Source organism: Athene cunicularia (genome assembly GCF_003259725.1).
Source record: "Athene cunicularia isolate RWA chromosome 19 unlocalized genomic scaffold, athCun1 chr19_part1, whole genome shotgun sequence".
NCBI classification, from domain to species: Eukaryota; Metazoa; Chordata; class Aves; order Strigiformes; family Strigidae; genus Athene; species Athene cunicularia.
The window spans coordinates 862,596-874,596 of record NW_020799124.1 but is presented as its reverse complement, the minus strand read 5'-3'; the positions used below and the strand labels follow the sequence as shown (position 1 = coordinate 874,596).

The following is a 12,001-nucleotide window of genomic DNA, read 5'->3' as shown; positions in this document are numbered from 1 at the left end:
GCCCTTTGCCTTTTAATCTTTCTGTCTACAGCTAGACAGTGGGCTCTGTTGGAAGGTGAGCCTGGCTTACCAGGCTTTATTGTCTTGTCGTGATCTCCAGTGCTTTGGGAAGGGTTTATCTTCCCTATCATCATTGTTCCATTTCCAGTAGCCCGTAGGATTTCAGTCCAGCAAGTGTCCGAACAATGGTTTCAACCTTCAGTACCTGTGATCGCAGAGTCGCTTCATACCGGTCACGGGTGACGCTGTGGTTTCCTGAGGTCTGTCACTTTGTTCTCTAGCTCCTAACCAAGTGATGTCTGAGTTGCAGTCAATTCCGTAAAAGATCCTGTAGCTGATGGCTGCTGCTCCTCCAGGCTGTACGTCCTGCACGTCAAGACACCCGGTCACTGGGTATGTGGGTTCCTTACCCTGGAGATCTTTGTTACTGGTGCAGAGACTTGAACCAGTCACTCCTCTAGGGGCTTGCTCCTGGCGCTTGGAGAATTTTCTAGGCTGGAACATGGATGTCCACAGCGTAACTCGATGAAGTTGTGTTAAACCTTTCAAATCAGAGAGTCTCTCCAAGCGGTGGTGGAAGCTCATTACAGGCCGGGCTGTTTGTAATTGTGTTTGAGGTGACAAACCCAGGGAAACTGCGGAGGGGGTGGATGCACAAAGAGCTGGAGCAGCCGCAAGCTGCGGGCCGCTCGCCAGCCGGGGGTGAGCTGCGGCGTCCCGCGGTGACGTTTAAGTTCACTGTCATTAATCTGTTCCTAGTGCGAAGGAGGAGAGGGAGGACCAAGTGGGCTGATGTTAGAAGTCTCCTGTCTTCCCTGTTTTCACCAGAAGGAAAATGCCTTTCCCACGGTCTAGGTGAGGGGAAGGCATCATCACTGTGCCACTTCCCAGCAGTGTTTCCAGCCAGCCGTCCTGCTGCTGGGTTTGGTACAGGTTCCTTCTGCTGGCACAGTAAAACAGCCAAGCTTCTGCTCTCCCCAGCCAACTCGAAAGTCCACTTCCCTCGGTGAGACTTGTTTCAGAGTTCAGGAATATTAAAACAGAACAGAACACACACACGTAGACACACAAGAATCCCAGCTCGGCTGTGACCCAGCTGGCCTCCCATGCTCGTGGGTTGTGTGTGTTCTGAAGAAAGTGTGGCTCCAGCTCTGATTCTTGTACGTCTGTCGCTCCTCACCCAGCCCCCTCGTTTCCCTAAGGTTTGTATTAGTCACCATGGAACGAGAGATCTGCAGGCAGCAGTGCTCCAGGAGCAGTTTGTGGTTTTCTCTTGAATATGCCATCTTTAAATAGTGAAACACAAAACAAAAGCAGCTTTAACTCTCCTGATGCCTTACCTGCCCCGGAGGTTTCCATGTAGACCAGTCTCATTGCACCCAAGTTCCTTCCCAGGCACGTTAACCGAAGTGATAGTAACGTTTGCATGTGTTTCTTGCTTTTTTCCCTGTTCTAGAGGAGAGTGGAATACATAAGGCCGTTGAAGGGGAGGGAGTTGGTAGAATTTTTTTGTGATTTTCATACCTGTTTGCAATGAGAGGTGGCAAAACGAGAGTACCTCACTTCCATTTGGGACACAAAGAGTATTTTAACAGAAATAAAAGGGTGATTTGTTCTACCTGCTTCTGCAAATCAAGATCCTGTGGCAGTGAAAGCTGCGTGGTTGCGAGATAGATTAAATGGTATGCAGCAATCGACTGCGTGCCAGGAGTTGGTTAGATACAGCAATTGCTCACATTCTGTGTTCAGAGATCAGTTCAGGTTCGAGCCTGAGCTCTGGATAACTGCCAGGGCTGCCTTCTTGCCAGTATCATTCTTCAAGGGCAGGGCTAAAATCCTACAGCGTGATTTTAAAAATGAGTAGCGAATAACAGGGAAGTGTGAGTGACCTCCAGTTAGTCCTTTTCATCTCAAACAACCAGACCATATGGAGAAATGCAAGTGGGAGAAATGAATGCAGCAGCTCCCAGAGATAAACAGGAGCCTCTGCTCAAAACAGAGATCATCAGTAAAAGCAGATTTCTAGCTTATTATACCTTGAGTTGGGGGACCTGGTTCTGCCACCAGCTGAAGAGAGGTTTTGCCTTTGACTTAGTTTTCAGTGGAACTGGGAATTCTTTCAAAGTGATGTGCGTAAAATGGGGTGAAGGTGCGGGGAGATATTTCAGTCCTTCGGTTCATGTATGTACTGACTTTCTCTGTAACTTCCCAGGTGCTTATTGCTGCCGATCAGACACGTGCTTGCACCGTCTGGTGTTGAGATCTACTCTGCCTTTCTGTCTGTCCCTTCACCCCCTCCTCTGTTCTCTCGACTCCGCGCCTGAGCAGTGGGTGTTGGCGGGTGGCCTTCGCCCAGGAGAGGGCTGAAGGACAGCCGTAGCCATAACCTGATCTTCCCTTCCTTGCAGGTGTGGTGGAAGCGTGTCTCCTGCACATGCTGAAGCGCAGGGCTGCCGGCTTCCTGCGGACCGACAAGGTGGCCGCGCTCTTCACCAAAGTTGGCAAGACGTATGCCGTAGCTGGGGACGTGTGCAGGAAAGTGCAGGAGCTGCAGCAGCAGGTGGAAAGCAGGTGAGGCTGAGGTCTATCAGCAAAATTCCTATGTCGTGTGTGTGCAGCATGGAGAGGCTACAGAGACTGCTTGGTAAGGCAAAGGGGCCTTTCTTGGCCACGTTTGTTCGAGCTTCGTTCCTTTAGTGTCTGTGACTATAAGGCAGATGGCTTTGTTTGATCAAGCTGGCAGCTAGCAAAAGGGCAGAGGTTGGGAATTGGGTCTTTGGTGTTTCAATTTGCTTCTCGGTATAGCGGGTCAGTGCGTCCAGCCCACACAAAGCAGCAGAAGTAATAACTGGTGATTTTGGAGAGTGCTCACGGTCAGGGCGTGGAGGACCAGTTTGGGCTGTTGGTGGGAAGGGGTGTGGGTGGCAGGAGGAACTGAAGAACAGACTTGCTGGAAGAGCTGTTTTGGCATGCTCCTTGCCAAACCAGTAACAGATGATTTGTGGGTATTATGGTAGAAATAGTTAAGTTAATGGATGCAAAGAGTGATAGAGGGAAGGATGAACTCAAGAAGAGGGCCACAAAGATGATCAAGGGACCAGGCAGCCTGTCGCATGAGGAAAGGCTGAGAGACTGGGTTTGTTCAGCTCTGAGAGGAGAGAAGGCTTAGGGGAGACCTCGCCACCATGTTCCAGTGTTTAAACAGCGGCTGCAAAGAAGATGGAGACCCCTTTTGACAAGGAGTCCCACGGAGAAGGTGAGGGGTCACAGGTACAAGTTACTCCTGGGGAGATTCTGATTGGACACAAGAGGAAAATTTCTCAGCTGAGAACAATCAGCCACTGGAATAATCTCCCCAGGGAAGCGGTGGGTTCGCCAACACCGGGCACTGTTAAGATTCAGCTGGACAGGGGACTGGGCCATCTTGTCTGGGCAGGGCTGTTGCCAGGAGAGGTTGGGCCAGGAGGTCCCTGAGGTGCCTTCCAGCCCCGTGTTCTGCGAAGAGGAGGTCAGCAGTGAGAGACCGGTTAGAGGAAAGCGGGTCAGTACACTCTGGGCTTGAGCACAGCTGAGTTCGTGCTGCAGTCAAGGACCTGAGGTTGCTGGAAGTCCTAAACTTCTTGCTAGAGGTGAGTAGTGCAATTAAAATTGTCCGTGTGTTTCTGCTGACTGACTCACAGTGCGTGAGCCCGTGGGATGAGTGTCTTGAGGACAGGAGCATTTTGTCTTCTGTCTGTAGACAGTAGTGCAGTGGCACTGTGGAGCCTTAAGGGGTCTTTGTAGAGTGTAGGAACTTTGAGCCTCTTGATCAGCTTGCTGCATGAAGGGCTTTGTCGAGAGCTTAGCTTCAGTTCGTGTTGCATTGAAGTCTTCAATTATTGACGGTTGTTTAAATTAGCTTAGATTTCTGTCTAACTTAGATTTCTGTCTAACTTAGATTTCTGTGTAACTTAGATTTCTGTGTAACTTTCTGGCATTTATCTTTATTAGGTTTCTAATTATCAGACTTTGTTATGTAGGTATGCACCTATTTTTTGGATACATTTTTTTAATTGTGTCTCTACTGATATAAACTGGGATTTTATTAATTTTAATTTTTTTAAATATTGGGAAGAAGGATGCTTCCTACTGAAAATCCACCAGCCTTTCTCCTCGGTTAAGAGCCCACACGAACCCTACTCTAAGCACCAGAGACCTTTGGCTGTGTCCTCGTCACAGAAAGGAGAAAATGAACTCGGACTCTGTGGTTTCTCTTGGAGGAATTTCGTGTGTTTTTCAGCTGTTAGTAACAACTACAGACTTTAAGTGCTGTAGAGAATACGCACAGCAAAGAGACTCTAATTGGAAATGCAGCAGGGGGTGGGCTCGCTCCACTGAACGCATAAAACGAGGCAGAAGCGCTGTGGCAGCCTGGTTGCTCCTGAGGCTGTGGCTAAGACAGCCCTTTAGGATGCAGTCGAACACGCTGGAGTTCCTCTGTGCAGCGCTGTCACGTGTATTTCTTGCCTTGGGATTGTCTCACCTGCGTGTTGCCTTGCGCAGTGCTGTCGTGGCCTCGTGGAGGGCTGGGGACTCTGGAAGTGCCGAGGGGAGTTACAGCCCTCTCTCTGAGTAACGTGTTTACATCACCCAAGTAACGTGTTTACTCTTTGTCAGCGAGCACTTTCCTGAAACGGGACCCGGGTGCTGCCAAAGAACAGGATCATTTGGGAACATGCGTTTAAGACATCGGGGTTTCTCTCCTCGTCAGGACAAAATGGAACCTTCTTTTTCTTCTGTTTTAAGGGGAAGATTTTCCGGGAAAGAGCTGAAGAGGGTCGGCGTTCCCTGCCAGCCCTGTGCGGTGCGTGGCGAGGCAAGGCAGAGCTGCAGCAGGGGGAAGCTCTCCCGGTGCTGGGCTCTACCGTCCGGCTGTCCCCTGCCTGGCCCGGTGCAGGGGCACCCACCCGTCACGGGGGGAGCGGGGTGGGCACAGCGTCACCCCAGCTGAGCTGCAGTGGGATTTAGGAGAGGATCTGGGGCAGGGCCCCACCACGGCCGTCACGGGACGCCCTGTGGCTGGTACCACCTCAACAAACGGTGTGTTGTGACTTGTTGGAGCACCTTGGGTGTTCGGCACGGAGCGGTGCTGCCGTCGTGTCTTACATAACTCCTGCTGCAGGCAGAGCTAGCGGGGCGGGAGAGAGGGAACACGAATTCATGCTTCAGCTCCTTTGCTAGGCAGCAGGAAGGAGGAACGGAGAGAACAAACCCATTTTCCTTTTTGTGGGTCGCCTTTTAGAAACTGAAAAGCCCCAGGCAGCACATTCAGCTTCAGAATCGGTCTCTGGTTCCAAATCTGTTCAGGCCACTCATTATCTCAACAGTGACAAGCGGTAATTGGTGTCAGAGCCACTGAAGAAGCGAAGGGAGCGTTGTTGCCTGTGAAAATGTGTTTTGGACACCAGTACTCAGTGGATGAGAAGTGGCTGCTCGCTGTGGCAGGAGGCTGGGCGTGGATAAGCGCATGTTGTGCTGAGAAGGCACAGAACTGCTCCTTGGCACGATGCACATCACAGCTCCAAGCGCGTGAGGCTGTGCAGGGAGCGTGGCGTGCCGGGTCTGCAGGGAGAGGTCCTGTTCGTGCGACAAAACTCCGTCCCATGGCGTGACTGGGGCCCAACATGCCGCTGTCCCCCATGGGGCCGGGGCCGGGCAGATTTTCAGGGCAGCAGATAACTCCCCAGAGAGGAACGACGACGTCCCGCGTGGTGCAGAGCCCACCGCGCTGAGCAGCCCCCGCAGTCTTGTTGACAGCCGCACTTGGGAAGTGATTCTGCTTTGTGTAGCCAGCCTGCCGCCCTGCCACTAAAAGGCGGCGTTCAGCTCCTCGTCTCTGGGGTGGACCTGTTGCCGTGCTGGCTTATGCTGTAGGAACAAGCAGGGGGTCTTGGCTGTAAGCAAGCTCCCAGCTGGCTTTGGATGCTCATTTGCTATAGTTCTAGTTTCTCAGTTTGGTGCTGCTTATCTCTTAGTTGTCTTGTTGTCGTTCTGTAGGTGGTAGGAGATAGGATCTGGCTGCCAAGGCGCCCGCACAGAATGTGCTACAGCTATAGATGGTGCTTTGCAGAGAGCGTGAAACGATGGGCCTGCGCCCTGATTGCCTGACGATGGTGTGGCAAGGGGTCCCTGGGAAAGTTCGGCCTGTGCTGTCCCAACTCCTACTCCGTGCTTCTGGCCTCAGTGGGAGTATCTCATGCCGAAAGAGCTCTGTGCCTTCTTGGGGTCGTGGCGAGCTTCGGCCTGAAGGTACCAGACAAAGCGGGGAGACAGGGATCTTCTTTTTGCCACCCTCCCCGTGGCTTTCACAGCTGAGTGTGAAGCTTTGTTTGATACGAAGCAAACTTCCATTCATCAGGTGTTTCCTTGCTTTCTGCTACACTGTGCGTTTTGTTGTTTTTTTCACTCTTTTGGGGTGCATGGTCTGCAGTGGATTTACAGCCTATTCATCTCAGCCTGGTATGTGGGTGCTTCGGAGGAGCTCGAATGTTGGGCTTTTCCTAAAGCTCCAGAAGCAGAAAAGATATTTTTGGTAGGCAGCTACCTAGCCTGAGATGCTAATACAGGCCTGTCTGGGGGCTTTTTTTAGAGGTTATTTAGCATCTGTCTGTGAATTAGATAATCTTTGCAGACTTGTCCTATTCATAACTTGGAACTGAGGCATCCGAAATCATTAGAGCCACGATTTTCAGAAAACCCCTGATGATGGTCTGACTGAAAGCCCACACCCCAGTGGCAGTGAGTGCTAACAGTCATGCCGAGAGCTAGTGTACAGATAGGCATTTGTCAGATCGTGCTGTGTAATGCCAACACCTCTCCACACAGTCTCTCGCTGGAGCACTTTCTGTGTGAAGAGTCAGTTCTGACTACTTTTACTTCATCTCCTTTTGCAGGAAAAATCAGCCAAATGGGCAGGAACCCCTCAAGAGACAGGGATCAACCACAAGCAAAACCCCCGTCCTGACACCTCAGGCCATCAAACACATTTGGGTTCGGACAGCACTGATCGAGAAGGTGCTCGACAAGATTGTGCAGTACATTGTCGATAACTGCAGGTAAGGGAAGAATCGGAAGCACAGGGATTTGTTGGACTGATGTGCTTAGGTATCGGCAACAAGGGATTTCATCAGAAGTCTGCTGCAAACTTCTGTGCTGCAGACTTCTGGTAAGGAGAAAACCAAGTGCACAGACATTTAGAAAACAATCTACTTTTGTTTTGAGTCACTGGCAATATTTATCAGACTTACAAAAAATGTTAACAGCCATCCAGCTTTCCAGAAATCAGATAAAAAACTGACTTGAAATACATTGGGTGCCCAAATTCTAATGAAACCTAGACCTTAGTGGAATAGAAATGTCTTCTAATAGGTCAGGAGTGCTTAATTCACTTCCATGAGTTGAAAATAATCCTTTGGAACTTTAGGATGTCAGGGAGGAAAATGCCCTTTGTAGATGAAAGAAGGGGAAATGAGTTTAGAACAGGAGTTGTTAATGACCTAAAACCTTAGGGTTGTGAAAGCAGGTTCTTTGAATCATGTTTCCTTTTTAGACAAGTCAAGCCTTGGGTAAAATGAATCTTTCCTTGCAAAGCTGGAGAGGAGCATCAGTGCTTTACGGATGTAATCCACAGGGACTCTCTAAGAGGAGAAGTCAGATCCTCCCCATTCTGTCATTGCTTCCTACTGTCCGGCATTAGCTCTGGTTTCCCAAGGGATGATTCTTAACTTTTACCCTGCCTACCCTCCCGTAACTGGTAAGAATTATGGGGCACACTGGGGACAATTTCCCATAAGAAGAGAAAGGTGGGAACACTAAAGCTTTGGCATGGTCCCAGACAGGTGTGTTTGTTCGCAGTGGTGCTCTTGTAATTCTGCTCTGGGGGACTCGTTCTTGGCTGTCCAAAGCCCGTGGGTCTGAACGAGCAAGAGTGCGAGGGCAGAGGAACTCATCTTCACAGGGTTTTCCAAGTGTACATTACTGTTTTCCTTGTCAGCAGCTTTATTTCCATGATCTATCTTGCCACTAAAAAGAAGGAGAATGGAAGCAAGGTCTTTGTGCTGTTCAGGGGAAACTGTTGCTCTGGGATGTCTGATGCCGCTTTGTTTTAAGAGCTGTGTGCAGAAGAGACGGCGGGAGGGCTGGCTCTGTCCCAGAGACACAGCTAAGGAAAGCATCTGAGTCCACCGTATCACTACGTCTGCTGATATATTATGGATACAAGGATTTTTTAAATTTCTTTTTCCACATAATTAGCCTGGAAACATGTCAAGAGAGTTCAGTCTCAATTGTTCCCTTGCTTTGTACTGCAGCCGTTCACCTTACTGCCTTCTCCATCTGTTCAGATGTGTTAGGATCAGGTCCTTCATTGCAGCGTGTGATGTTGAGAACCTGACTTGGTGAATAAAGCAAACCTCTTCATTTCTCAGGCTTTTTTGTGACATTGCTGCTCGAGTGCTCCATGTTTAAGTCCTTCAGCTCTTCTGTGTTTGAGGAAGAGAAGGTGCTTTAGAGTTTGAGCCCCATCTAGTGGAGGAGACAGCAGAGGATAGCGACAGTTCAAGAACTTCGGGTGTTTTGATGGTTTTTTGGCTGTCTGGTTTTTGTAAGTCAGCTCTACCCGCTGTGATGGGAAGACTTCGGGGTCATTGCAAGAGCTCCTATTTGTAGTAGTTCATTGTTCTTCACAGCGTTTCAAGACTATTCCTCACAGATGGAAGAGATGTTTAAGAATGTGTGGATCTCTTGGTCTCTGTGGAAAACTGACAAAATTGCTTGCAGAGAGTTATTGTTTTGTCTCCATGTTACATTAGTGCCCAAAGCCCCAGACCAAATATACTGGGTAAACACATTTAGCAGAAGGCAAGCTCCTGCCTCTCAAGAGCTCAGCTCAAAAATAGATGAGGCAGAATGAGCTTACTGAGAGGAAGTGGCTTGCCTGAGATTACACAGCTGATCAAGGGCAGAATATGGACCCAAAGTAGGGCTGGTGGTCATCTAGTTAGATGTAGGAGTCTGGAGTGTAGGGTTATCGAACTGGTTGTTCTAGGTTCCTGTTACGCTCCATGGAGCAGCTAGTCAAGATTGTTGATACCATTTAGGAAATAATCTAATTCTAAAGCAGATGTCTAAAGTAGGCTGAATTAATTTCTCCATAGCCTTCTTACAATATATTTTAATGATCTTTAAAAATAGCTCAGGACACACCATGTTGTAAAAACCTTCTTTACCTGCAAACCCAAGACACCATTTCTTCTTTACGAGATCAGTGGAGGATCCAGTCAAGCTCTGTTTGAGGTTTTCGAGGCGGGTGCATGCATCGGTGATTTCTAGGCAATCCTAGCAACTGTCGAGTTCAGGTAATATATGGGGTTTGGATCCCTTTGGTCCCGTCTGTGGCCGTTTAGATACACGGTTTCTTATCAACCCATTGTGTGAGAGAGTTTATCTGGTTATCACAGCAAAATTCCGTTGCTGGAACTTTTGTGTTAGAACCGTAACTAAAACCAGGTTTTGAAAGTGTGTCCTGGTTCAGTACAGGCACAGCACTCCAGAAGTACAGCCCAGATCCTGTTTGCAGCCTTGGTTAAAATCTTAGAACTCTACGCTCTTAAATCTGCCCTTTTATATGGGTAATTTAATGGTCGGAATTTGCTCTTGAAATGAGAGTTTGGCCTCAGTTCTTAAGTGTGAAGTCTGACCTGGGAGGTGACTTCAGTAGTCATGCTGCCCTGCACTGGGCTGCTGGGGGCCACAGGTAGTGCTGGAGGAATTGTCGGGTTCGTAGCAGCCTGGCTAGCGTCTCTGCCCTTACCTCTTGGCTCCCTTTGGCGTGCCCTCCGGTAGGTGGTAATGGGATATTTTTGAAGTCGACAGGCTCATGCTGCTAGGAAGCGTAAGAGCTTTTAAAAATAACGACCAGTGGTTTTAACTGAGCTCTGATCTTTTATTCCTAGTAAATATTATGAAAAAGAAGCTTTACTGTCAGATCCTGTTTGTGGCCCAATACTGGCTTCTCTTCTAGGTGAGTTCTTGCAAAGTTACTCCTTTTAATGCTGGAGAAAACGAATTGTTTCTTAAAACATTTTGTATTATGACAGTGTTACAACGGATGATTTTTATCTCTAGCATGCAGTTTAGCTATTTATATTAAAGGATTGTTTTGTTGCTTACGAGACCAGTAGAGACTGGTCATCTGGTTTTATTATTAATTATTGGTTGGATCAGAGAACAAAATGGAAAGGGCTTTTTACTGAATGCTTGCTAGCAGATTGTAGCTACTAATGCTGCTGTGGCAGGGTAATTGTGTCCTCCAGGAATGTTTTTATACAGCCCTAGATAATAGGACGTGATATGTTATGTGTATGTTGCAGGCTGATCCTGTGGGATCATTAAGTGATCATTAAAATTCACTTGGCTTGGGAAGGAAATCTCCCTTTCGGTACTTGGCCAGCAGCATAAGATTAAGTATGTTTCTGAGCAGACTCAGAAAGTTTCTCCCTTGGGCTGTTTCCTTAGTTGGACCATGTGCTCTGGAGTACACCAAGCTCAAAACAGCAGATCACTACTGGACTGACCCTTCAGCAGATGAGCTTGTTCAGCGGCACCGCATTCATGGAGTACACGGCCGCCAGGACTCTCCCTCGAAGCGCCCAGCCCTGGGAGTAGGTATTCACTGCGTGGCTGCTCCCAGCTAGGGCAGGGGCTGACGGTACAGACAACCCCAGGAGGGACAGATCTGTATCTAGAACAGCCTTGCTTTTCTCTTCTGTATTGGAGCTGTTATCACATATTAGAAGTCCATCTGGGCCCAAGCGTCCTCTTTATCTGTACGTAGAAAAGTTTGAGATCCAGGGCTATATTCTGTGGGGTTTGACACTTCTGTTCTGACCAGAAATTAGAAGCTGCCTTGGACAGGGGCGAGTAAGAGTCCAGGTCATTTCTCTGCAAGGTCTCCCGGCTCCAGAGGTTGCTCCACTCTGCAGAGACGGGTCTAAGTGGAACTGTCCCTGTATTACTGGCCGGCCAGTACAGTCCTTGCTGCCCCACCTGACCTGCCTTGGCTGTGTCTGTGTGTGTGTGCTAGATCCGGAAGCGACATTCCAGTGGGAGCACGTCAGAAGATCGCTTTGCTGCTTCGGCAAGAGAGTATGTGGAGTCCCTGCACCAGAATTCCCGAACACACCTTTTGTATGGGAAAAACAATGTCCTAGTCCAGCCGGTGAGTGCGCTGGGTTACACCGAGGTTTGGGCCAGCACACGCAGCTGCTGCCTGGCTGTGGCGCGAGAAGTCACAAACTGCACTGTATTTCATAAACCAGTGACTGCACTGTGTTCCTTCCCCTCTTTCTAATAGCAGTATTAAGTAGCAGTTCTTTTGGTGTGGAGGTTTCCCTCAGCAGTTCCTAGATAATGCACGGCTCAGGAACTTGTGGGGCGTGGGACGACTGGAACATGACAATTAGTTGTGCACTTGAGTCACCTGGATTGTCTGCTTGTTGCTTCTGTTGAACAGAAAGATGACTTGGAGGCAATTCCTGGGTACCTCTCCCTTCATCAGTCAGCAGATAGTTTGACATTAAAATGGACTCCAAACCAGCTGATGAATGGAACCCTTGGAGACTCAGAGCTGGAGAAGAGGTAGTCATTGCATTCAAGATCGAGGGCATTCGTGGTGGTTATTTCTTGTCTACTTGGCAAAATGACATAAGGCTGATTTAATTGAAGGGCTTCTGAATGGCGCATAAGTTGAGATGTCAGACAGCTTGGGTTCTGTTCCTGTTTTGCAACTTTCTAAAGGTCACTTGGATATAAAGCCTTTTCAAAAGGAAAACCCTGCTTTTCCCAGTGTTGGTGAGAAAAGGCTCGACACCACCTTCCATCATTACAGTTCTAGTACCTCCTCCAGAGGTCACGGATCACTCGGCAAGCACTTGGCTGATTTCAGCCTCAGAGGAGAGACCTG

General features: G+C 48.8%; 1 protein-coding gene across 6 annotated transcripts in view; it reads left to right on the top strand.

Moving 5' to 3' along the window:
• SGSM2 (small G protein signaling modulator 2) overlaps positions 1 to 12,001 on the top strand; it is a 53,088-nt gene that overhangs the window by 18,323 nt on the left and 22,764 nt on the right. For all 6 annotated transcript variants that reach the window (XM_026861406.1, XM_026861402.1, XM_026861405.1 and 3 more), the window contains exons 2-7: positions 2,409 to 2,571; positions 6,933 to 7,094; positions 9,993 to 10,060; positions 10,555 to 10,700; positions 11,123 to 11,257; positions 11,552 to 11,676. In XM_026861406.1, the coding sequence (XP_026717207.1) occupies positions 2,409 to 2,571; positions 6,933 to 7,094; positions 9,993 to 10,060; positions 10,555 to 10,700; positions 11,123 to 11,257; positions 11,552 to 11,676 (799 nt within the window). The remainder of the gene's footprint in view (positions 1 to 2,408; positions 2,572 to 6,932; positions 7,095 to 9,992; positions 10,061 to 10,554; positions 10,701 to 11,122; positions 11,258 to 11,551; positions 11,677 to 12,001) is intronic.